General features: G+C 44.9%; 1 protein-coding gene across 24 annotated transcripts in view; it reads left to right on the top strand.

Moving 5' to 3' along the window:
* The window catches only part of LOC147454260 (cilia- and flagella-associated protein 100-like), a 131,204-nt gene that overhangs the window by 83,884 nt on the left and 19,787 nt on the right, over window positions 1–27,533 (top strand). For 23 of the 24 annotated variants that reach the window (XM_086516276.1, XM_086516278.1, XM_086516279.1 and 20 more), the window contains 7 exons: window positions 4,969–5,061; window positions 5,167–5,283; window positions 5,398–5,475; window positions 6,494–6,547; window positions 6,641–6,700; window positions 6,965–7,100; window positions 17,495–17,577. In XM_086516276.1, the coding sequence (XP_086372402.1) occupies window positions 4,969–5,061; window positions 5,167–5,283; window positions 5,398–5,475; window positions 6,494–6,547; window positions 6,641–6,700; window positions 6,965–7,100; window positions 17,495–17,577 (621 nt within the window). The remainder of the gene's footprint in view (window positions 1–4,968; window positions 5,062–5,166; window positions 5,284–5,397; window positions 5,476–6,493; window positions 6,548–6,640; window positions 6,701–6,964; window positions 7,101–17,494; window positions 17,578–27,533) is intronic. The other variant, XM_086516280.1, reaches the window with a different exon arrangement.

Here is a 27,533-nt window from a genome sequence, read left to right as displayed (position 1 = left end):
CACATGTGATATATCCAAGCTCTGGTGTCCTTCACACTCCTCTCCAATGTGCAGTCACAAAACTATTGCATTTATTGCAGCCTCCTTGCATCCTCATTTGAGTTGATTGCAGCCAAAAATCTTAAGGCATAATGTGCTTTCCTCCACATGGAGAAAGGAATCTTTTGTCCATTTTCCATCCAAAACGATGAGGATGAAGAAGAAGACATCTATATTGCTGCCCTCTATAGAATAACTGGTATGCTACATAATCTCATAAAATATAGTGAGGTATATTAAAGTACATTGATGACATTTAGAACATACGATAAGGCACAGTGTCTCTCAATTTCTATGAAAATATACTGATAGCCATTATAGGAACCTAGAGAAGGATTTGGCAATCAAATCTCCCCTCCCCCTGGTGACCTCCAGGATAATAAAAATTACTCCCAAGACCCACAGTAAAGAAGTTCAAGCAGCACTCTCCTTACCAATCTCCTCTCACAAAGCAAGAATCCTAAATCAAACAGTCACATAGACAGATGAAGACCAGGATGGGGACCTATACAGAGGTATTTAATATCTTGGCCAGAATTTATTAGGTGATTGTTTGGTGTGCGAGATGTACCTTGTTTTTCAAGCCAAAAATCAAGCCTCTTTTCGGTTCATATTGTAATATTGTTTTGATCTCTGAGATACAGCAACATTTACGTGTTTTAGAGCCCCTCTCTACAAGACAGGGCCTCACCTTGGTAAAATAGCGGTTGCAATATTCCACACTTAAGCCCGGGTACAATGATGATCAGTATTCGCCTTGAAGGGCAGAGATGTGGTTGTCTTCGAGTCATATGTGCAGCGGGGGTTCAATTTTACCAGGTGATCAGGGAGGTTCTCTAATGCTTGAGAGGTAGTTTCTTTAGCACATTTCCAGGTCTGTTGGCTCTTTGACACTGTCAATGCCAACATTGATTATTGCGACCTAGTTTGGACACCAGGCCACAACAACAGGGTTCTTGACTCTTTTCTCCTATAAAAGCTAACCCTCACCCCTTAAACTTTCATAGCCCTCACTCTCCCGCATTAAGCTTGAAGCCACTCTCTCGAGTCTCACCCTCCCTCTCAAGCTTGAAGCTTGAAGCCTCTCTCGAGGCTCACTCTGACACCCTCTCTCAAGCTTGAAGCTTCAAGCCACTCTCACCCTCTCTCCCAAGCTTGAAGCCACAAGCTCTCAAGCTTGAAGCTTCATCCTTCTCGCAAGCTCCATTCCTTCATCACATCCCTCTCTCAAGCTCCATCCCTCTCTCAACTTTCAAGCTCCATGCCTCCATCCCTCTCTCGAGTTTCAAGCCTCAAGCCTCAAGTCTCAAGCGCCATCAATCTGGCACAAGCTTCCGCATCACATGAAGGTCCCTCGGTTGGTAAGAGAGGAAAGAAGGATGAGCCTTCATGGTGGGATGAGGTGCACTCCGAAGTCTTGGGCAAAGAAGGCGGTGCAAGATCATGGACGTGCAAACTATGTGGCTTCCAACGCAAATCCGGGACCAGCAAGGTTCGAGCACACCTCCTTCACGTAGTGGGGGAGCAAGTGAAGCATTGCAAGAATGTGACGGTCGAGAAGAAGAAGGAGCTTGAGATCAAGGATGCCATCATGAGAGCCAAAGCAAATGATCGACCCAAGCGGCAAGCCATTGACCCCAATCACTTGGTTTTTCCTACTTCTACCACTCATTCGCAAGCTTCTGTTGGAGGTAGTAGTGCGGCGGCTCAAACATCATTTCAAACGATGACTCCCTCTTTTCCCACCCATAGATGCGTCATGGGATCCAAAAAAGGAGGATGTGGATGCCGCTATTGCCCGCTTTTTTTATCACGACCATATCCCTTTCATAAAGGCTCAGAAGTTCCAAGTTCTCAATGCTCTTTCATATTATGACCATAACTAGTATGTTCGTTTTCCATTTAACATTGTCTTCACTTTTGACCTTTGTGACATGTACATTGTATAGACTACTTTAAGGCAATGTGCACAAGGATTGGGGATTATGGGCCACGCTACGTACCACCCACTTTAGAGGCCCTCCGTACTACTCTTCTTGATAGAGAGAAGGCCGTTATGGAGATGGCAGCCGTAAACATGAAGCGACCATGGGCCAAGTATGGAGTGACACTGATTGCAGATGGATGGAGAGACACGAGGAGGAGATCCATTCATGGGCTTGTGGCTTATTGCAAGGGAGAGATGTACTTTGCCCACTCACATGATGCCACAGAAACAGAGAAATCCGCCGATGTGTTGCAGGAGAGCGGGCGTCTGCCATAGAGATCATTGATTGGCCCAGAGGTGATGTTGTAGCTTGTCACGGATGGGGAGGCATCAAACAAGGCAGCCGGCGCCATTTTGGAGGGCATGTATCCCTGCATCAAAGTGTCATTTTGTATGGCACATTTCCTTAACAACCTTTAAAAGGATATAGGGTGCCTACCTTGGATTGAGCTACATTACAAGTACGTCCAAGCTAGTGTCCTTCATCAGCAATCACAATCTCCGTGTTGCATTATTGAAGCGGTCAGGGAGCAAGGTTCTCTTGAAGTACTGTGAGACCCGCTTTGTCTACAACTACCTAATGGTTCATCGCCTATGCGAATGTCAGAGTGCATTGCGGCAGACCCTCATCAATACGGAGTACACTTCTTCATCCTACACAGGTTCAGTCGCAGGGATCTTATGTGCAGGTAAGTCAGAAGATCCCCAGTTTTGGGAGTCACTGAAGACTATAGACCAAATGGTGCAGCCAGTACTACACTTGCTTCGAGTAGTTGGTGGCACGCAACCTTGCATTGGCAAGGTTTATGAGGCCATGGATCTCATGGTGGAGGCCGTCCAAACACTTGAGCCAGATGCAGACAAGTTTGAGGAGATTAGCCTACTTTGTCAGAGCAGATGGGACTCCCATGCTTCCCCTTTCCATGGTGCGGCTTTTGTGCTGGATCCAAAGTTTCAAGGTGCAGCACAGGAGCATGATGGGGACGTGACCAAGCAATGGAACGAGATCTTGACCATGTTTCACCCTGATCGAGAAGAACGCCGCAAAATCAAGGATCAGCTTGCTATGTACAGGGATATGCGAGGATCATTTGGGCTTGCCAATGCCCAAGTTGATCGCACCTTAGTTTTGTGGTAGCAGGACTATGGCTTAAATGGGCCAGAGCTTCAGCGACTCGCTATCCGCATCCTCAGCAAGCAGTTAGCTCCTCTTGCTTGGAGCAATTGTGGAGTGTTTACAGCCACGTTGCATCCAGGAAGAGAAACCGACTTGTCGTGGAGAAAGCAAATGATCTTGTATTTGTGAGTGAAAACTTGTGTATGCTTTGCAAGTCGGCATCCAAAGTATCAGATCCCTTTGTACAGTGGGAGATGGAGGCAGAGGCTGAGATACTTGGGGAGGGTTAATAATGTTTTGTTTTATCTAGTTTTGTTTCGTAGCAAACAAAGTGATTTAGTTTGTTTGTTTGTTTGTTTTTGTTTTTCTTTTCTTTTCGTGTGTCCCTTGCTTTTACAGTTTTATGAGTGCTTTATTCCCTCTTATAATTTGTGAGTTCAGACTATTCTGAACTTATGAAGGTATACTTGGGGAGGGTGGATCTACAGAAGTTTTACATAAAGTGGATGATGTGGACGAGCCTGTTGGGGATGAGGATTGGGATGACATCCATGATTTCCACGACACCACTACAGATTGGCAAGGTGGCTCTTCTGCCAGTGGTCCTTGAGCCTTGGCCCTTGACATGTTTCCATTTTGGCATCTATGTATTGAGCTCTTGAGTCCCTAGTGGCTAGTCTTGACTCTTGAGCCTCGACTCTTATCTTTTCTTTGAGTTCTCAGTGCTTACCTTTTTGTAGCGCCTTGGTTGGCCTTATAAGCCACACTTGAACTTATAGTCATGGCCTTTTTACTCCGTCTTTTCTGTCTATTGAGCTCTTCAATCTTTGCACTTCCTAGATAATGTTATTTGTGATGCGCTTAGTATGTTGTGAGGTGTCTACAACCCCGGTAAATTGAATTTACGTCCGCAACCACTAACGCGCACAAGCGACATGTTGAAACTTGAAACATGCTTGAACATGATTCTAATTGTCCAACTAGGTGTTAGAAGCTTGGCTTATAGTTGTTTCCTAACTTATAGGCTGTTTTGAGGCTAATTTCAGTGTTTTTTGGTGGACCGTTCCGGCGTTCCTGTTCCAGTCCCCGCCTATACGTTTCGGTATTATGTAGAACGGGAATGGCTATTATACAGATCGGTTTTTCTACTAACACATTACAGCTTGATTCAATGCCCATCATACATGAATCTGTTCCTACCACATAGCTTGAAGGTAGTAATTAGAAAGCTCAGGGTCTCCAGTTAATTCCTACAGATCAAGGCAGGTAGAGCAGCCAACATCCCAAGAGAGGCCGGGCTATGCAGACTATACAAAGAGGAGGTGGAGATCGAGGCACATTTTGTATTCCGCTGTGCTTGTTATGGTGATATCCAAGCTTGAGCTGTACCAGCATTGAGAGCACCAAACTGAGGGAGACCATACCAGAGAGGCAAGGCTCATGGAATTCTTCTAACTTGCACAAATGACATCTCACCAGGGTGGGACAGCACAGAAGTTAGTAGAGCAAAGGCGGTTAGAGCTCGCTGAGGATTAAGAGCTTCTCATACCCCCATTTTCATTCCTTCTTTATACTTGTGTTCACTTTCACTTCAGTTGCATTGTTTTTATTTTCTGTTGCCTAACTTGATCAGTTATGTTTCTTGTAATCGCTCCTAATTTGAGTCCTCCCCCACCCCCCTGCTAAAATGTTGCATTTTTTGCTTCCAGGTGAAGCTTAACAGTATCTCCCATTTGACTGATGTCACTTTGAAACAGCAGAAAAAAAAACTTTTTCCAGCCATCAAAAGCGTGCACTAAAGATGTTTGAAAAAACTACTTTGTAGGAGCTGTTGGCTATCAACGAACATATTGCAAAAGAAATGGAGTCGATAAAAGCTGCTACAGTCCTCCCAACCGAGCATTATCACAAAGAAAAAGTATGTTTGTGATAAACTTTATAGATTAGAAAGAGACTTTTATTCCTGGTCCAAAATTCTGAAGTTGGTCCCAACGTACTGACATGTATAGATGGTGCACTGCAGGAGAACATGGCTGAGTTTATTGCCAAGAAGAGGGAAATCTTTTTGGTTCAAATGAGCTTGGACAACAAGAGAGCAGAGATTCGTAAACTTGAAGAAAGGTCTTTTCAGCGAGAGGAGGTAGGGTTTGATCACTGTAGTTTTATCCAGATTTTTCCTGTGTCTTTTCTAGTTATATACATGAATGATTGCTTGCTAATAACATTCACCGTGAAAATTGGATGTTCTTGATAGGCTTTACGAAAGAGCGAAGAGATGCTTGTGGAGGATACAGCTCAATTTGAAGCATTCCTGAAACAAAATGATGAAAAGGTACAGTTGTTTTTTCAAACTGTTCAAAGAGGCCGACACAAGGAATATATAGTAAAGATGTAGTGGGTTCCTAAGGTTGCTTCTTGTCTTTAGGTGTATCATATTTAGGAGTGCACTTGTAAGCACAAACCCACTCCAACCAACTCTTTTCTTCCCTGGGGCTGACAAAATCTTTGCTACTGCCATAATGCGAGTATTCAATTGTCTGCATATAGGACCGGGTCGGAATTGGATGTCTTGCATCAGTATTTATCATCTGTACCAAGGATTACTATAAAGCTTGCAGTTTTTTGCTTGCTTGCTGCTTGCGCTTGGCCCCGTTACCAACTCTTCTTTAGCTGCAATCTAGATGCAAACATTACTGATTTGTGTGCGGTTTCGATGCATGTGTTTAAGCTATCTGTTTTTTGTTAGTCATCACGCTGTCATCTGTCCGTGTATCTACAAGAGACATGTTTCATTGAGCTATGTGATACTACAGCTAGTGCTTTCATCATGAAGAAACTTCCGTTTTAAAGCTGTACACGATCATCTTTTACTGGTAGAGCACAGGTGAATAATTAGGTCTTGCTTGCTACAGCTTGGCATGCTGTCTCCTATTGGTGCTTTTCACGAGCCTGTTAAGGGCTTTTTCTTCATGTGGATGCTGTTTTTTTTCTCTTTGATACATGGTACGCTTGGGGTGAAGCAGAGCTGCCCATTTTACAGCAGGTTAGAGTTTCTTTCTTGATCAGCTCGTTTCTCTTCACCCATTGGGTTGCACTCAGTGTTGGGAATCCACTTCCTGTCGACAAGCCTTGAGTTCATTTCTGAAATTCCATCTGCTGATGGATTGGACACAATGTTCTCTTTTGGTATAATTTTACAAAAGGTCATGTTTGAGCTTCCTGTTGCAGGAAGTCTTCTATTAGGGGATAATTTTCTGCTGAAGCTACATATTATTAAAGGTGGAAAGAATCACATCATGCCTACTTCCTTAAAAAAAACTTTAAAGATATAAACTGTTATCCCCGCACAGGTCCAAGAAGCCCTTAAGAAAGCAGAGCAGCAAACGAAAATGAAGCAGGACAAGGCAAGAAGCTGTCGCCTATCATGAAATGTAAACAAGGAAATCAAGATGGGATTCTACTTGTTCTGAATCTTATAAAGGATTATGTACATACAGCTTGCTGATATCAAGAGGCTGAATGCAAGTATGGCAACAATAAAAAAGGACTTGAATAAGGTTGTATCATCTGAAATTATAATGAATTTTCTTATCTTAATTGAGAGTTACTTACATTGATATTTCAATGATCTCAACGGTACCATTGGTTCTCCATGAGTCCCCCAAACTCATGCCTATGTACTTCTCCAAAATTTGGTAGTGATTTCATTTGTAAGCAATTTGTGTTTAATATACAGTCATAGGAGGAACCACATTTGGGAAAAGGATGAAAAAAGTTGTCAGCACAAATGTTACGTTTGCTAAATTTCAAGCTGTTCACAGTTCCAAGAGCAACTTGATGAATGCAAAAAGTACAAGGATTTCATATTGAGTCTCACTCCAAAGGACTGGCTGGATGCAAATTCAAACACAGCATTAGAATCTACAAGGAAAAAAAGTGGTGATGTTGGCTTTGGAGGTGATGTGAAAGTTGTAAACACTCCTAATTCATGTAAAACATGCAGCAATGTCCTAGAAATATTATGATATCAAGAGCTTTTTGTTTCTTTTTTGCTTGTACTTTCAAGTAGCTAGTCATTATTTGAAACTGGAGCCTTTAACATGTTGTCTGCCCATCCACGTTTGCTCATGTGTGCTATCCTTGAAGAACAATGACTGTGATGAGTCGATTGCTTTTATGGTGTGTCAGAAAAACCAACTCAACTAATCCGGAGCTGGTTGTTGTAGTAGGCTTTAGTGTCATAGGACATGGACAACAACTACAGTTGGCTTTGGATAGCGGTTACAGTTAGACTCTCACCTTGGCACTGACATGTGCGAGACAGAGGGAGTGGTGGTCGAGAGGACATTGTGGTCAGTTCACCGCCTCCACAAGGTGGAGATAGGCGTGCTATGTTGTCAAAGATATTTCATACTGTGCTTTGCAAAAATGGGCCAACACGTGAGCCTATCACTCAAGGCATTTTGAACAAGACATGTTTGTGGGAAATTTATGTGATCACATACTTAATAATAAATCTAAGGCTAATTGGGCATAATAAAAGAAAATATTGCATCCAAACTTATGGACCACATTTTGAACTTTAAAGACTAAGTTGTGTCCTTCTTTGCTTTTAGTGCCACCTTTTTTTGACTTGTGATCTCCTTCTGTATGATTGTTTTTTAACACCTCTTTCTAGAGCTTCCATCTTCTTTGGTGGGGAGTGCTTTAATGGGTTTTTTTTTTGGTCAAATATGGTGTTGCTAGAAGATTAGTGTTAGATTCAAAAAATCATGAATAGAATAGTGATCTTGATAAAACAGATACTGCTCACCAAAACATTACTTATTTGATAAACTTATTTCAATATGAAAGATACACATGAAACATTGTTAGTGACACACCGTTTGCGTTCGTGAGCTTCCTCGCACACAGGTTGTGTGTTTGCAGCCTTAGTGGCTCACTCATAGCGTACATCAAGTCCCCTGCGATACGACAATCTTAAATTTCCACATATCTATATGTATGGATAGGCATTGTCTTTGATAGTGATATTGCTTTCGAGAGTTGCTTCAAATTAGTCATGACTTAGTTCCCCATATATTTTAAGAAAGCATTTGGCAATGCTTTGCCCATTGCATTGGTGAGAAATTTCTTACTACACTTTCCTATAAATCTATGAAGTGCTCTCATTCACGCCTTACTGGCCCAATTATTAAATAGGGTCAGGATTAAAAAACCTAAACCCCAACAACTTATGGACCCCGTCTGATGGGGCCTAAAATAAAGTAGACTAACACACAAATAACTTGCAAAGATGATGCTAACGTGGAAAGAACGAAAATGGCACTGACATGCTGATGACGTGGCAACTATACGGATGCCCGCATTTTGCGCTAACTGTTGACGTGGCGTCTATACGGACTTCCGCGAACTGGACAGCTTTTGGGACAAGATGCTTTTTGTAAACTACTTTTGCTAGGCCAAGGGCCTCTTAATATGAATTGTGGGCTCTCTCTCTAGCAGTCTACTGCGTGCAGATGCAGAGTAGAGCCACAGGAGTTGAAACCGTGTTGAAGCTATATAAAGAAATACCGAAAGGGACGTCATTGTTTGGGGCCAGTACTCTCTTGGGGTGGAACTCTGCCACTCTGTGTCTCGTGTGTTGTGCATCTCTTTCCATACAATTGTTTTGAAGCGTCTAAAGTCTGTTCAGTCTGTTCTTTTCCGTAGGCACGCGGTGCCTTTCCGTTATAGGGGTATCTAGCTCCAGTCGTGTGCTTTGCTGAAAGTATACCGGTCCTACCAAGAACAGACAGAGCACACTTGCGATCCGGATTCTACAGAGTACGCACTATTTCTTCTTGACGAGCTTGGCAACATACTTTCGCGGCATCCTGAACAAAATCTCTTGATGTTGCAAAGTTTCTAGCAAAATCTCTTGATGTTACAGTTCCTGAGTTACATGTTGCCCCCTCTGATGCCCAAGTAGTACCACCGCCTCCGACACCAAAAAATACAAGAGCTTTCAAATGACAACCTACTTACCCTTCTCTTCCAATTGGGGGAGTCTTTAGGAACATGGTACAGCCGTCTGATCTAGATCCAGTGCAACCGCCTCTTCCACCGCCTCCCCCACCACCACCACCACCTCCTGGGTATAAAGGTTGGAGCCCTTATGGATATCCCTATTCTTTACATCTTGGGTTTGCTCCGAACTAACCAAAGGATTTTAAGGATGGCGGGACGACAGTAAAATTTTTCATTTTTTTTGAAGTGAAAGATAGAAAGAAAGCCTTGCAGTTCCTACAACAATTCGACAACATCTATTCTTTAGGGGAACTACACAGAAGAATCAAAGATTTCTCGAGCTGCGGGATTTCTCAAAGATCATTAATGCTATGGAGTAGTGGATTTCAATCGCTACCCAACCGCATGCTCCAAGGACTTAACAGGCTTTCAAGACTATTTTTGCATGCAGTTACATGACCTCCTTGTTTGAAGTCCAAATTTCATCAGAATGAGGAAATTTGAAAATGCTTGCCATGGAGACCATGGAAGAGTACAACCAAAGGTTTCTCAATTTCTACCTCGGTGTCTTTCTTCAAGTTGATTCCCTTGGAGGACCAATGTGAGCGATATACAATTGGACTACCATCATTATTATAGGAGAATTGTCTTTTCAAACAAGTATTTACAATGCAAGAACTTATGGACCATGGTGCCGTCGTCTACAAGCTTCTAAAGGGAAAGCTAGAGTTTACTATAGAAGAAACTCCGGCAAACACTCAGAATTCTCGGCCACAACAAACAAACCCCCGAGAATCTCACGAAGTTGACTTCAAAGGCCTTGTTTGACATAGCGTCAACTAGAAACCCTATTACAAGAAGACTGATGCGTCGAATGTTTTCAGACAGGACATAAATTCATCTCCTGTCCTCAAAGAATAGATACATTCTCAGAGCAACCGCCTGCTCCGAGAGCAAATAGAACTGCATCACTCCTCTGGCTGAGCGAGCTAAACCTGCAATTGGACTTGTACTTGATATTTATGGCATTAATCTCGAAGTAATGAATTTGTGCAGAGCTTATGGAAAAATCAATGGCCTGAAAGCCCTTATGTTCTTTGACCCGAGAGCTACCGAGAATTTCATCCATCCTAATTTCCTCAAGCAGATGGACTTTGACTGCCCCCTCCTTGGGGATAAGATAAATCAAACCCTCACTCATGCTATCGAGCATCTCCCCAGTGTGCAGAATATGCTGGTATGCAATACATAAATCTTGGCCAAGAACCTCCCAGTACTCCAAGAAGGTGAAAGTCAAACCATCCTCCCCTTGGCAGCTACCACGGGGGAGTGCCTTGAGGGCCTCTTGAAGCTCCCCTAGCTGGAGTGGGCTCTTAAGCCTCTGGACATCTCCTCAGTGACCAAGCAAGGCATCTGTGCTTGTACTTGCTCTCAGGATGCAGCCCTGTGCTCTGTTTGTGGCTCGATTGAGAGCTACTCGCTGTAACTGGCGAACGTTGGTATGGTGCATGGTGAGGATCCACCATCTCAAAAAACTCTCCTATTACTGTTAAAAAAAGCCATGAATATTCCTAATTGGGTGAGATTTCTTGGCTATGTACCTAGGTGCATCAAGACACCCCTCGAAAGATCAATGTGGTCTGGGTGTGATGGCTAATTTACTTGGCTAGAATATCGAGAGCTCGGATATGGAATGAGAAAACTGAATGACCCTCGGAATGACCCTTGGATATTGTTGATCTAACTTGAGTTGTTTTGCAAATATAATCGCCGACGAATACTCTTCTTTCAAGAAGGGGGAATGTCACAAATTGCTGACGTGTCAAGCCACTGAAGACGTAAAGGGTTAGGACTCCTTGAGCCTAACCCTAACCAACCTACAGTGTCACGGGACGGGCACCACATGCCAATGGAAAAGTACAGACTGAACAAACTTTTTGCACTTCAATATCAACCGAACTAAAAGAGATGCATGACACACGAGACATGGAGTGGCGGAATTCCACCCCAAGAGAGCACTGGCCCAAAACCTTGGCGCCGCTTTTGGTATTTCTTTATATTGTTTGAACTCAGTACAACGTCGATACTCCAGACTTTGCACCTCCACATGGGAGCATGTCAGAGAATGAGCAGTTACATGAAAAGCTTTCAAACTCAAAAGCATTTGGTCCCAGAAACATCTTCCCCAAAAGCTACCAACACAAAATAGGAAATTTCGTACAACTGCCACGTCAGCACCTGCCAGCGCAATTCGCAGAAGTCCATACAGCCTGCCACATCATCAGTGAAAATCACGGGCGTCCGTACAACTTCCACATCATCACCTTTTTTGCAAGAGATTGAGTGTGTGTGTGGTCCCCTTTTATTTTAAGGGCTTTAGGTCCCTTCGGTCCCATCGGACAGGGTCCCATATGTTGGTGGGAACTCTTCTTTAAAAATAGCCAAACTTTGCAAGTTGGTGAAACTTCTTCTAGGGTTTAGGCTTCTCAGTCGGGATCTGCAAGTTGGCTCCATTCTTCAATGGCTTGACACGTTAGCAATTTGTGACATGCAGATCCCAGCCGAGGGACCTAAACCCTAGTAGAAGAAGAAGAAGAAGGATTTAGCAACTTGCAACATATCATCGTCAAATGGCCCAAATAATAAATTGGGTTAGGATTGAAAGTCGTAATCCCCAACAACTTACAGGAACCAGGGGCCTAAATTATTAAAAAGCACACACACGCGCGCGCTCAGATGCGGAAAAAAGGATGCTGACGTGGCTGCTGTACAAAATTTTTTCAAATTGCACTAACACATAGTAACGTGGCATGTTGTGCGGACAACCCGAAAGGGCACATGCTTTTGGACCTAGCGCTTTTAGACTTGATGCTTTTCATGTAAACTGCTTTTGGATGGCCAAGGGCCTTCAAATATGTAACTAAGGCTCTCTCTCTCTCTGGCATTCTACCACGTGGAGAAGCAGAGAACCATAGAGTTGTGCCCTGATGAAGGAGTATGAAAAAAATACCGAAAGGGGCACCATTGTTTGGGGACATTGCAGTCTGGGAGTGGAACTCCGCCAATCCGTGTCTCCTACGTGGATTCTCTCTCTTTCAGTTTAGTTGTTTTGAAGTGCCAAAATTCCAATCTGTTGTTTTCAATCGGCACGTAGTGCCGTCCCATTACATACACCTCCTTGAATGCCTCTCAGCCCAAAAGCAACTGACCAAAATGTCTCATAACAAGCAAGCAAGATATGTCCACAACATAGAATACGGCTCTCACAAAGGTGATGCTTCTGAAGCATAAGAATATCTATTGTGCCGCGCACCAGGCATCTCTGTAGCTCATGTCTCAGTCTACCCCTCTGGTGTATAAACTCGGGTCTACCAAGCCCCTGCACATTCCATGCGACAATCCTGATAGGGTGAATGAGAGGAAACTGATGCTGGTGAATTGATCCATACACTTCAAGGTCAGTTTGAGAGATTTCAGAGCAGCTCCAACCGCATGCAGGAGGCCTTCCTACGACTCTGGCGCCCTGGGCCCTCCTTCGCCATGGTCCATGGCATGCCTAGATGGCACTAGCGGCCACTAGTGTGGTTGTTTCCTCCTCCCATCTCATGATTTAGCCCTCATTGTACACATCTTGTCTTTTCATTGAGAGAGTCTCCTCACGTTTTGATGTAGTCCTCTATAGCAGGGGCTGGTTGTAGCCCTTTGGGCGGTATTCTTAACTACTGGAAGCATCTTTTTCTTGGAAAAAAAAAAAAGAAAACTGATGCTACCGCAACAGCCAACTTGGCAATCTTCGAGGCCGGCTTGGATGGAGAGTATTTTGCATCCTATCGACCCCGAGAAAGGCATGTGTGAAGAGCCCGTCCAACCGCCCAAGGTGAGTGCGCAGTCCGTATAGCTCCATCCTCTGTCCTTGAATCCTCATATGTATATACGTAGCAAGGTGCACTCTAGGTGTCTACAAAGAAGTATATTACAATGTGTCTACAACATGCTGCATTAGGAGGCGTCATAGAAAACTTGGCCGGCTGCGAAAGGGTGTGTATCAAATTAGTCACTCCCAAGTCCCCTCTGTGGTGAGAGAACTCAAGGGCCTGGGCATGGAGCCAATTTAGTATTGTATGCATAGTCCTCTCTGTGCGATCCTTGCTACACAACGGAAAAGAAAAACCAACCATTGTGTACAAGGCACTTGCATCTCTGGTTGCCAGGAAAAGAACACAAACTTTAAAGCAAGTTGCATCAAGGTCAGAATATGGGTCGCCAAAAAAGCGTGCAAAGCCGTAGTCAAAAAAATTCCATCGGTGCAAAAGGGGAAGCCTGCACCAAAAGTGGCATCCTCAAGTAGGGGTATCCCTCGAGCCAGTCAGCTTGTAGAAAAGGCACTTCCATAAGATCTCCTAACTGCAGAGGAACGTCTTGTCCTCTTAGGCAGTGGCGGGGTATGAGAGGGGCCAGGAGATGAGGTTGCGGGTCTAGTGCGAGAATTGGGAGGCTGCGGGTCTAGTGGGAGAGATGGGAGGAGCAGGAGGAGGAGGGGGAAGGGAGGGGTGAGGCGGAATGGCAGAGACAACAGGTGGAGGAGGGTGAGCTGGTGGTGGCGAGGCTGGGTTGGAAGGAGTCTCCTCAAGGGCATCTTGCTGTAGAGGATCAAAACGGTTCCTTGTAGGAACCCAATGTTGTCGGCCTGCTGTCGTAGGTCTGCCACCACGAGGGGTTGTATGGCGTTACTGGCCCTGGCGGTGATGGCCATGTACCTGCTGCCACCCATCAGCTACCTGTGCACCCGTCTATGTGGCGGTGCCAACTAGAGCCTCTTGGGTCTCTGTCTGTTGTGCTTGGCTAGCCTTGGTAGGTTGAGTCCGTGTCACGGGTCGGGTCCTCTTGCGAGGATAGGCCTTAGCAAGATGGCTCATGTGTCTACATATGAAGCGTTGGTTCAGGAGTCTCAAGTACTCCATGCTATAGCAGATCCATCTACCACTCACTCTAGGCAGCAGGACTACCTTCGGGGGGGAGAGGGTGTCACAGACGAGTACGCGGATTGTAGGTATACGTGTTGCCTTGGTAGCGGCTGAAGCTGTCGTGCGCAGTGTCTCCAAGACGGTCCAAATCTCAGAGCCGATTCTGGATAGTAGTAGGATGTACTCTCTCCTCGGGCTGGGGAAGCAGACAGAGATGGGTAGATATGCTTCCTTGACAAGAACATCAAAGGCAGGTACGAAGCCATGGCGCCACTACCAAAAATGGGACCGTTGGCCATCGAAATGACCTTGGTCACCATCTCACGAGTTTCAAACTCGCTCGGATATTAGCCGTACCCAATGATTTGTACACCTGAAGGAGGTCGCGCACCTCGCTTCTGCTGGGCAGCGGGGCAGGGAAGCTGTGCAATGGGGCAGCAACATCGATCAGTCTTCCTACATCATGCTACCCTCTGTGTTCTGAATTAGCTATAGGTGTTGTCTTGACTCAGCCTAGCAAAGAATTCAATCTAGATCGCCTGATCCACTCCGCGAGTCACCTGCTCACCAAGGTTGAGCGCAACTACAGCACAATAGAGAGGGAAAGGTTAGTTATTGTTTATGCACTGCAAAAATTTCGCCATTATTTATTGGGTGTGCACTTCACAATTAGTACTGACCATCACACTCTACGTTATCTACTAAATAAACCCCAAGTTGCATGCCAAGTCTGGAGGTCGCTACTTCTTTTCCAGGAGTTCGATTTTGTGGTGGTTCTTCACCCCGACAAGCATCATGTCATGGCTGACCACCTTTGTCAAATGCACACAGGTGAAGAAGCTAGAGGAGTTGAAGATGACTTCCCAGATAGTAGTCTATTCAAGGTATACACAACCCAAAATGGTATGGCGATGTCTTACATCTGTTGTCCACTACTCTATACCTAGAGAATGTCTCTCTACGGAAGAGGAGACTACTGCAAAAGTCCAGGCCATTGACTTTGATTGGTGGCCGGCTCTACTGGTTTGGACCAGATGGTGTGTTGTACCGATGTGCCCCCCCTCATTAGGTATAACATATTTTAGAAGATGCCCACAGTGGTCCCACTGTGGCCATTACCCCGGTCACATTACAATGCAGAATTTTTTTCAGAGTGGCATATGGTGGCCTTATGTATTCAGGGATGCAATTGCTCATGTGAAAGTGTGTGATGTTTGTTAGCGTTGTGCGCCTAAACCCAGCATTGGGGTGGCCTTATGTATTGAGGGATGCAATTGCTCATGTGAAAGTATGTGATGTTTGTCAGTGGTATGCGCCTAAACCCCACAGGCAAGCCAACCGTCCTTTGCAGATATCAATCACATGGTGGGGATTGGCCTTTGTTGGTCCCATTTCTCCACTAGCACACCTGTCAAGAAAAAGTATCTTATAGTTGCTACAGATTATGCCACAAAGTGGGTTGAGGTACTGGCCACGACTGACTGCACAACTAAAAGAGTGGCAAAGTTCCTGCATGAGGATATGTTTTGCAGATTTGGCTGCACTCTCGACCTACAAGGTTTTTCATCGCAAGTCTTGCTCGTACTACCCAAGAGTAAACAGGCAAGCCAAAAGCACTAACAAAGTTCTCATTGCCCTCTTCAGGAAAGCGTGTCATCTGCACCTAGCTTCATGGACTCAAGCAATCCTCGGCACCCTTTAGGCATACCGCACGCTAATGCACAATCAGTTGGGGTTTCACAGTCCTCACTATTACATTTCAATGCACTGCCTACTACCATCATTACTAGTGATGTTGAAGTGACAGTACCAGCACAGACGGTGATGGATGCTCCCATTGTTTCCCATGGTGCAAAGAGACTTGTGACAACAGTGTCTCCACATCCGGCTTCAGCATCTTCTCATTTGGCGGCTCATCTTTCGTCTTTCACACAGCCACCCTCGTTACATTATGCTTCTCCTTTTGTTGGTTTTTCCAGTTATCAGCTACCCTCCCCTAGTGCCGCTCACATTACCTTCCCTCCACGTGCCGCTCACGAGGCCGGAGTGCCTGATCAGATGTACCATATCTTGCTCCATGTTCGTGGCCTTGATCCCCTTACCCACCTTTCTATCCGCTCTCACCATCATCAGAGCATCAATAGTTCGACGGTATTTTCATTATTTTCCAGTGTAGATATCACCACTTTCTCTTGTAGAGTTAGCAGTTAGCTATGTCACCACTCTCCAAGACGGTGAATGGTCTTGTAGCGGGTAACCTGTAGCAGGCTACAGTGTCACAAGACATGGACAACAAGTATAGTTAGCTTTGGATAGCGGTTACAGTTTGGAGACAGGCGTAAGTGTGTTGTCAGAGATATTTTTGCTAGCCGTTGGCTGCCCTTGATGTTTTGTATATATGCTTAGTTGGTTTTGGGAGATGTATGCATTGTATGAGTCATTGAGTCTTGAGTCTTCTGTTTCAGTCTAGCACTTGCACACTTGTACTCTCCCTACACAGTTGGAGCCTCGACACCCCCATTGTACCCGTGAGTCCTCGGCCTTGAGCCGAGTGTACTGACAGCCAGGGTTTGTATTGGTTTTCTGAGTATAGTCGAGCCTCCATTGGGTGTGGAGTCTACTGTTGTGTCATTTTGAGCACAGTCTTGCTTATTTCCAGCAGCCTAGGAAGTGTTCTGGCACCTTTGTGAGCCTGTCACAGGATGGGCATGTCCAAGTACTTTAGTTAGCTGCATACCCTCATTGCTCTATAGTGTTTATTCTTTGTTTGGAGTGAGATTTCTTGCATATTTCACTGAGGAGCACCACAATAGAGAGCAGGACATAGATTTCTTGCTACAGTTGTTTGACAAATTATATCTGGAACAAGTATGTGGTCTTTTAATTTTTGGTGTAACTCCTGAAGTGAATTTGTTAGCTTTAGTATCTCAGCTTCTCGTGGCGGCTAGTTTTCAATTGGCCATGTGTGGCAACCAATCTATGCAGACTTCTTACATATTATCGGTTTTTTCCCCCTTTTTTTTCTTGACAAAGTTGGCGATTACATCTTTTACAGATTAGGTCTTCCATTGTGTTTACAGAACTCTGCCTTAGAGAGATTGTCTTGTTGACATTAATAAATTTGATGCTTATATTTGTAAAGAGCTATTGATTACCTTCTACAATAGTGAGACACCTAACAGTAAAGCCGCTTTTGGCTTTGGTTATCTCCAGATGGCACATGTACATGCTTAATGGTCAAAGACCCTTCCTGCCTTTTAGCTCATACAAAGGCGCATGTTGCTTCATGCATATGCATCAAGTCTACTAGAGTGTCTGTATGAGACTCTTTGCCAAGTTTATCTATTTTGATTTATTTTACTGAAATCTTTGATGCAGGTGAAATTGCTGTGAATGACGGGAGTGGAGAAGAAGTGGATTCCAACACACTGGAAAAAATGTATTTCCAGTCTCCCAATCAGGTGCAACTACTCACCGTTCTTTTCCCAAAAGAATGAAATTCTCTGCATAGGGATTTCAGTGATGAGTATTGAAGGAAATGCCTTCCATGTACATAAACTCTCAACAGTATAACTTTTGTATAAAATGTTCTTGAACTAAATCAATATTCTTGCTCTGTGCCACCCATACCTCAATAAAGAAATTTAAGCGAGCTTCTCAAGCTAACATTGCTGGAGAGCCTGTAAACTTCTTGGTAAGTATTCTCAGAGTCTCACTCAAGTGGTCGCTAGTGTATAGTGCTGTGTGATAGCTCAAACTGTATAAAAGAACAAAATTGAAACAATAGAACAACACATACACTAGAGATAAAGATACACAAGAGACTCTGAAACTGCTTGATCAAGCTTCTCTTTATACTGCAAAAATCAAGTACAAGACCCTAGCTGGAAGCACACTCTTAACTCCAGAGCCATACATCGATACTGGGACAGTGCTACTTGGATACAAAGGAGGTGTCGAGGCTGGATAGTTTAGGGCCAAGTGCTGTGTGACTCTAAATTCAAACTATGGCAGGCATTGATACTGATAGACACTATAATGAAGAAAATGATGATGATGATGATACTGATGTCCAGAATTATATACATACAATGATAAAATCTCTCCCACCTCTGATGAGTGGATGAGGTGGACTTTGCAGGTTTGTGGCTGCTATCACTCGCCTAGCCACGTTGACGATCCTACTATCACTCGTCTGCCTTGTGCCAAAGTGCTAATCCAAAAGTAGCTACATCAGCATCATGGGTAAGTCCACGTCGTCCAATGGTCCACCTAGTCCAACGATCTAGGCCCTGCAATAAACCCATGACACTTAAGTGTAATTGTAGAAACTGCTAGCATTGAGCTGGGCTATAGTTTGCCTGCCACAAGACCACTCACCGTCCTAGTGAGGGAATGATGAAACCACGTGTAAAATGCAAAAAGACCCAAGAGTAGCGAATCTCAAAATCAAACTCTTGCATAAGTTCAACCTATTTAGCCTTCTGACCTCTGAGATCACCCTGATCACAGACATGGTGCAAAGAGCGATGATCTGTCCATGCAACGAAGGTAGAGCCAAACAAATAATGCCGCCACTTCCTCAATGCATGAACTACGGCATAGAGATCTTTCTTACACGTTGGATAACGTATTTTAGTGTCAAAAGGCTTCTTGCTTTCAAACGCAACAAGACATTCATTTATATAGAGCGTTGCACCAAGCTCATGATCACTAGCATCCGTTTTAACAACGAATGGTTTGCTAGGATCCACAATATGTAGCATTGGTGCAGTAGTTACCAAGTGCTTCGGTGTCTCAAATCTCTTTTTGAGACGCTCATTCCAGACAATAGGAGGGTTACCTTTACGGTGAGGTCCCGAAGCCGTCGGTGCTTTTATCGCTCCTTTCAAAAGTTGCATAAACAGAGCAGCAACTTTAGAGTAATCCTTGATAAATTTGCAAAAAAATCCAATAAAGCCTAGGAAGGATTTTACTTGGCATACATTTATCAAAATGAGCCAGTTTCACACTTCGTCAAGCTTATGAGGATCAACGTGAATTCCATCGTGGGTAATGACACAGATAAAGAAGCTCTTTCTTGAAAAACTCACACCAAGAGGCCTTAGCATCTCAGTGCGGAGTTCTTTGAGAACAGCGCGTATATGTGCAAGATGTTCAGATAGACTTTGATTGTAAATCAAGATACCATCAAGAAATACAACAACGAAATTTTCAAGAAATGGTCTCAACATGTCATTCATCATTTGCTGAAACATAGTAGGAGCTTTGGTCAAACCAAAAGGTAAGACCAAAAACTCATAATGACCATAGCATGTGTAGCAGGGAAAGTGTGTTGTGCTCTCTACTGCGGGTATCTCAGTGCAATATCACTGATAGAGGATAGAGCGATGGAACAATAATTCAAAGACACAACAACAGACTAAGTACTCAATGGACTCAACTAACTCATAGACCCAGTACAGACTCTGGCTGGCAGCACTCTCGTCTCCAAGCCCAGGACTCATATCTACAATGGGAGTGTTGAGGCTCCAATGTGCAAGGAGAGTGCAGATGTGTGATGCTAGACTGAACCCATGACATTGGACTCAAGACTCATAGAACATCTAGAACAACGTACCAACACTAAAGCAAATATGAGCATATGTACAACCAAAAAGGGCAGCCAATGGATAACTCTAATATCCCTGACAGTCCGGCTGCACCTATCTCCAAATTGTGGCGGGGATGAATTGGCCACAGTGCCACCACTCTTGCCACGTGTCATTGTCTAGGCAAAAGTTCACCCTATGTGAGCCCACGAGCAACTGTGACTATCTTTCCCGTACAAGCGACACTGTAGTCCAGCTATAGGCTGCCTGCCACAAGACCACTCACCATCTTGGAGAGTGGTGGTACTGTAGGAATCTACAAGAGCACTATTGTGGGTATGTACACTGGAGAGGGTGAAGATGCTAAGAGGTTGCTATCTATTGGTGCTCTGACCATGGTGGTGGGGGCGGATAGAATGGCAGGTACGGGGATGAAGGGCATGCGTATGATGGAGGGTAGTGGCCATATCCTGGATGAGGGTACACCAGATATGGCGCACTGGCCCCATGAGCAGCAAGTGGAGTACTGTGAGAGGTAGGTGCAGTGGATGGCAGATAGCCAGGAAAGCCACCATAAAGCGAAGCATATGTGACAAGGGTGGCTGGGAGAGCGAGGCTACCAATGGTCCCCCAAACTGAGATGAATCTACCACTGGATGTGGAGACTCTGTAGTCATGGGCTTCTGTGTGCTCTGTGAACCCATTGAATTTTATATCAATGCCGGCTCTTGGATTGCCATTGCAGCAACATTAATTGTACTTGGAGGGACAATAGCCGGGGATGTAACTGACTGGACTGCCATGGAATGCGCGTGAGCGCAGGAGGGACACACTTGAGCCGCTATTAAGGAATCTCCTGAACAGCTATAATATCATTTGCTTGTTTAAGTTGCATATGTAAAGTTTTGACCACTTTTTTAAGATCTTTCACCTGTCTATTGAGAATTCTCATGCGACCTTGGGTCTATGCAATCAACACATCCTTGTCCATCGATCTCTGAATGTGACTGCGAACTTTTCTTTGCATACTGTCATACAACACACAATGCAAGCCACTAGTACGTGCAAAGTAAGCGCAGCATCTACAATACTCTGAAATGCTTTCCATCTACATCCATAAGGTTGTTGGCCTTGGTCAAAAAGTTGCCATATGGGTCACCTTGCCCTGAATTAGTTGCGTCTGCAGTAGGAGGTAAGCTGGTAGTAGGAGGCATTGCTAGGGCAATTGGAATGTGTGTGTGGGCAACTGCAACACTGACAATGGGCGTGGTGAATGTAGAGGTGGCACACGAAGTGGACCCCGTAACAATTTTTGGAGTAGTGGAGGTTACTTGGACCTTGGAAACTTGAACCTGAGACTTCGAGACTTGCTTTTGCCCTTTTGCGTGGATGGCCTTTCCCTTTTGGCATTTTGGATGTATTGGGCTTAGCATTGTCATCCTTCTGAGTAGAAGCGGTAGCATTTGCTGTCTTTTGCATACTTTGAACCACCCAATACATTATGGGAGCGGCATAGCAATTGAACTTCTCTGCCTTCCCTTTTTTCTGTGTCCAAAATTGCTTCGCCCTACCCTGCAGCACCTTAAAGAGTAGCTAGTGAAAGGGGTAGGGCAGACAATGGCAAAGAAAAAAAAAGCATCGCAGACAACTGTAGACGACGGGACGACTGCCTGGTTGGGTGCACACAGTAAGAAGTAATACTGTAAGATGGAGTAGAGTTGTTGGTTCCTGACATACTCCGCATGTGAGTGCATGAACAATGCTTGGTAGGCACTAGCAGTTTCCTCAAGGGAGAGATTGGAGAACGTTTTTGTGGTAGGTGAAGGTACGGCCGCATTTGCTATCCCCATAGCTCGTCGCCCGACATCCTTTACTATAAGAATCGCCCCATAGAGCTTCGGAAAAGTGATGAGCTAAGCGCACAGTTTAGCATTTGAAATATTGCCAACGAGATTAGCATGTGCTAGATTGCGGAGACCAAGGTGTACCTGTTTTGCTGTTGGGAGAAAATATCTTTTAGTAATGGGTTTAATAGTTGTAGGTGATTGACCATTAGTAGTGGCAACGGGCGTGGTGGAGAGGATGGTCGAGGCACCTAGACAGTAGTCATGTTTTCCGGTGGGACCATTGGTGATTGAGGAAAATCCTCATCGCAGTATTCGTTATTGGAAAATTTCTCTGAACTAGGCATGTAGTCGGCTTTGCTTTCACTGCTCCCCCCAGAAGAAGAGTCTGAGATTCATCTCAGATAGGAGCTGTTGTTCCTTATTTCGAGTGAGAACCATCTTGTATTTGATGACCTGTGGGACCTCCACTGAAGTCTCACTCCACTACACTAATCATATATGGTTGAGTAGCTAGAGCCTCTGGCCTAGTCTAGTCTGCTCATGTGGTCCAGCTTGGTCTAGACAAGCTTTGCCCTTGTCCAGCTTGGTTCAGCTTGTCTAGTCCCTGTGTCACAAACTGGAGCGCATAACAATCTAAAATATACTCGAATAAATAGAATTTATCACTTAATATTGAAGCCGGAATATATATATATATATATATATATAGAGAGAGAGAGAGAGAGAGAGAGAGAGAGAGAGAATGAAATGAAATGAAATGTTATATTAAACGTCTTCAAAAGGCCAAAATGACCTATGAGACCAAACTGATACAATCCTTGTGGTCAAAAACTAAAACTAAAAGACTCAAATCGTCAGCCTGAAAATCATCATCATCATCATGATCCATGCCCGAGGATGCCCGGCATCGAGCGTTGTCCGAGAAAGTATTGCATCGGTCGCTGAAGAGCTTCATCAATGTCTGCGTCTATAAATAATTGTACGGGGCATCTCCCATGTCGTGCTAGAATAGTCTTGATTCTCTGGTGGAGCCTCCGTCGATGTCGTGGTCGCCCCTGTAGACATGGGCGTCTAGCTCTCCCGATCTCAGTGCCTCTGTCCACTAATATATCTCTAGTAGAAGTGGGAACTGAAGTCTTCTGCGAAGCACGTTCATCCGGCTGCTGAGTCCCTGCTCTAAAGAAGTCAGTGATCTCCCTCTGTAAATGTCTCCCACTACCTGGTCTCCTCAAGAGACTTTCCCTGTGTCTGCGCAGCTCTAGCAAAAACAACCCGAGGCATCTCTGGTCCCGATATCTCAAAACTCTAGCCAACGGTGCAAAGCCCTCTCTGAATAGACAGTGAAAGCGGCCTCGTATCTCGTAGTATATCAGACAATTGACAAATTTGATGTAACTCTGTCTCTGGCTCTATATGACATAACTGGCATATCCTGGCCTCTGCTGGTACTCTCCTAAATCTGCCAGTCTCAATCTCTAGCTGATACTATGATGTGCGCATTTGAACAATAGCACATCATATCCCATAGGATAAATGAGTGTCCATATAGGCCGCTCTGATCACATATCCATCCTCTGTTAATTGGAGGAGATGCTCTCTATAGAAAGCCATCTTTGTGCCCAACACTTGTACCGGTTGTATCCATGTGCTTCTGGTATCTAGTTGAATCAAATTCTGACGTTTAAGTCTAGTGGTCTCCATCCGTGTGAGAGAAAGGGAGGGTGCATCCAAGGAGTACTGGAATGGAGGCAGTCTATCCATGCTGAAGCCATGTGACTGAAACCATGATGTCATCTGCCCATACCAACATGTTGTGTCTCCTTGTAGCGCTAGCTGTCGGGATGACTCAAGTGCTAGCCGAGCATATCTGTCTTTGGGAAGGTCCCATAAATTATGCATGAAGGAAGCTGATTTAGTAAGGGCCTCAACTACGAGAGGAGGGGCAGCTAGCTCAGCCCGAATAATCTCATGTGGCACTGAGGCCTTAGCCCGAATGATCCTAGAGATCATAGAGACTAGAGGCTTCTCCATACATCTCCATCCATGAGTGCTACCGGATCTGCCCTGGTGGTCCACTGAGGGCCCCCGAATCTGAACCCTATAGAGCATAGTTGAAGCCACTAGGGTGTCAAAAAGCGACAACTTTGTTTGAGGTTCCTAAAACTGAACCTGCGAACACATCTTCTCCAAACCTCCCAGGGCTGCATAAGCTCTCGTCAATCTAGTCTTTGCTACTCTCCTCAATGAAAATGCCAATCCATTGAAGACTACCCCAAGATAGGTGTATGCATCCGTATACTCCACCATCTCCCGGCCATATGTAAAATTAGGTGCTGACCTCCTGACCCACTGTTGTGTGGTGTTAAACACCATAACCTTGGTTTTTCCCAAGTTAACAGACAATCCACTATCGTGGGAAAATGTGTACAAAGCATCTAAGTGACGCTGCGTCCCCTCTGGGGAGTCGGAAATCAGTACAATATCATCAGCATATAACAGTAGTGGGATTCATGTCCCTACCAACTATGCTCCTCTATCACCATGCCTCTCAATGTAGTCAGCAACCCCATTTACATACAAGCCAAATAGTGTAGGAGATAGCGGGCAGCCCTGTTTCACCCCAATAGTGGAGTGAACCAAATCAAAGATCCCCTCTAGAGTGCGTACATGCCCCAGTATTGACTTGTATAGAGCCATGGTCCCCCAAATCAACTCTTTTGGAACCCCCATCTCTTGTAGTCTGCACATCAATCTAGCTTTGGGGCATTGTATCGAAGGCTTTGCGGAAGTCCACAAAGCAACAATAGAGCCGTCTCCCACGTGATCTCCCCTCCTCAATAATGGCTCTGAGTGTCAAAATATGATCCAGAGTAGAGAAACCTCTCGTGAAACTTGCCTGTCCTGCTGCCCGTACACCCTCTCTCTTTGCCCATCTACTCAACTGCTGCTCAAGGATAGATGCGTACAACCGTGGCAATGTGTGTCCAATCATGATAGTGCGGTAGTTCCCAGGCTCCATAGGGTCCCCTAACTTGAAGGTATGTACAATCGTGGGCAGACTCCAAGTATCAAGTGGGCCATCGCACATGGCACGGTTGAACATCACTGCTAGAAGCTCTGCAAGCAAATCTTTGGAATGTATAAAATGCTCTGCTACCAGGCCATCGTGATAATATGCTCTCCTAGTCTTCATCCTGTCAATGGCTTTCTTTACCATCTCGGCGGTAAAGAAAGCACGTGTGTGTGGGCATGGCTCTTGCGGATCTGGAAGAGGTGGTTGCCCCTCACGGTGTAGAGAGATGATGCATACTGACCCCATACCTCCGTAGAAGTGATGACTGGTGGGGGAAGAGTGGTCATGGAAGAGTCGCCATGCCTCGCCTGAATTCTGGCTCAAAAACAATTGATATAAATCTTGCTCTAATCGAGCTAGAAACGCCCTCTTCTTTCGTCGTCCCAAATGCCGAGAAGCAATCCGTGACTGCCTATGAGTAATGACACCTAGAAGTACCTCCCTCTGAAGTCGGGCTCTCGTCTCTGTGCACTCCTCATCATACCAGCTATCTTGGGGTGTGCTCCTAGAACATCGGCGATGTCCAGGCTCGGTATGGGGGTATGCCTCTGCTGCTCCATCATGTAGTATCTCTGTCAATATATAAGTGAGCTCCCCTAAAGGTCTCCCCGGATCCTGTGTCCATAAGCGTCTGTAGATACCATCTATGTAGACAGAATCAGTCTCTGAAGTAAAAGTGTATCGGGTATGCGTAGGTGTTTGTTCCAGTCGAGCTGAACCGGAATGAGACGGTAAACGTGAGGAGAGCATGATCTACTGCTACCCCAATAGGCTTGGTCCCGACTGTAAAGTCCTGAATAAAGGGTATGAAACTGGGTTGAGCCAAAACATAATCCACTGTGTTGGCCCCATGTCTATGAGGAAAGCAAGTGAACCCACTCAACGCTGGAAATCTGTGGAGGCCATTCAAGATGGGCAGTCCATGTGCAGTCCCCAAATCTGTTAGATATCCCCCATATCCAGTGTGCTCTTCATTTTGCGAACACCTAGCCAATCCCATACCACTGACATCCAATTCTCTCAACATTTCCTCCGAGGTATCGTAGAAAGCTGTCTGAGATTGGCCTGTCCTAGCATTGAAGTCTCCTAAAAGAATGACATCTCCATCCCTAGAGAACTCCCATATGTCCTCATCCAATATCTTGTAGGATGACCCCCCCTTGGGCGATGCATAATGAGATGTGCTGGGGGCAAAATAGCATATTGCAATGTAGAGTGGTCTCCCTGTCTCTGCTCTCACTCTGACCCACATATATCTTGCCTGCTCATCCCTCCGAATAATACGATTGAGGGGTTTCAGCTCCTCCCTGAATAGGATTTCCACACCTCCTAACCCCCGTCCTCTATGCGTTGATCTCACTTCTTGCCTACAAGTAGTCTCCCAATGGTATCTCGTCACTCTAGGTAATGTGCCGCCATGAGTGATGCGTTTCCGAGTAAAAAATAACGTCTCTTTCCTTCAAGCTATCCTCAAATGCGCCTACATCTAGCTTCATTGATCCGTTACAATTGCATGCTGCCATTTTAAGGTTGGTCCCATAGGTCTCGCAACGTCATGCGGTGCGTTTTTCCAACACCACTACTCTCCCTCCCCTGTAGAAAGCAATTTTCCCCTTTCTCCCTCGTCGCCTTGATCTCTGGCATCAGCTCTTGCATGTGTGCTACCTGTGTTAAGAGTGAGGTCATCACCCAAAAATATCCCAGCTTGCTCGAGTGTTGGTCTCTTCTTCAGGAATTCCTTCCTAGCTTCCAGTGTAGGAAAATGTATGATGAGTGCTCTTTCCTTGGGCCTTCCTTTTTCATCACTTCCCTTATTGCCAACTCTCCAAGCACCTATTCATGTGGGCTCAGAATACCCATGCGCTTCAAGAGCTCTTGCACTTCTTCTTCTACTTTTCTAGTGTCTTTGAGACCTGTAACACGTACATGAAGGGCTCTAGTCTCTCTCGTTTGCTCCTCCTCAATTGGCATGTTGATGATAGTCGATGTCGGTGTGGCTTTAGGCATCTTATCTTTTCCTTTCTTTGCGTCCTCGATCCACTTTTCAACTTTATCAACTTTCTCTTGTGTTTTGAATAGGTGCTCCGTCCACGAAGAGGTTGTGCTCTTCCTCTTCTCGTAGAATTTTCACCTACTCCTTAATGGTTTCAAGCTCCTTGATCATTGAGGGTTGATTTTTTGCCTCCTTTGCGGGTCTCCCTTAAGTGCTTCAATCAATGCATCCTTTTCATTCATGCGTTATTCCATTTTTTATTTCCAAGATTCAAACATAGCAAGTGCATCCTCTAATATTTTTTGCGTCCTACATTCCATTACATTCACTTTTGCCCTCACAATCGTCTGCATTTCGGCCTTCTATGATGCACATCTCGTCACACTTTTTAAGCATCTCTTTGTCCACTTCTTTCCTTATATCTGCATACATAGCTTTTTGTAACTTTCCACATTTGCATACATCTCTTTTTCAGTGTCACCCCTCAAGAGGCTCAACTCCGCCTTAATCATCACCTGTACCTTCTTAAACATGAAATCATCTTTGACTCTAGAAAGTTTCTTTTTCTCGTAGATTTTCCTGGCGATAGTGTGCTCTCTTGAAACCTCCGCCTAAATGTCGCTTTCGATTTAGGCGGGGTTTCGTAAATGCTATCATTCTCGATATCGACCGGTTGGTCCATCCTCAAGCACCCTTAGTGTGCGGAGTTTCTCTGTGCGTACTGCAGTTGCCTTGATAAGTGGTACCTTTGCCTCGCGTGAACTACCCTCAAGCAAGAGAGGAAACCCGATAGAAGAAAATATTGGAAAAGAAGACTTAGAGACCTTTGCTCACGATAGAAGACCTTATTGCGATGGAAGACTTTGCGATAGAGACCCTATCGAGACAGAAGATTGCTCTGCTCTGCCCTGCC

Source organism: Adiantum capillus-veneris, chromosome 7, assembly GCF_014529385.1.
Source record: "Adiantum capillus-veneris isolate H3 chromosome 7, ASM1452938v2, whole genome shotgun sequence".
NCBI classification, from domain to species: domain Eukaryota; kingdom Viridiplantae; phylum Streptophyta; class Polypodiopsida; order Polypodiales; family Pteridaceae; genus Adiantum; species Adiantum capillus-veneris.
The sequence above is the reverse complement of the archived record's forward strand: the minus strand, read 5'-3'. Positions and strand labels throughout refer to the sequence as shown.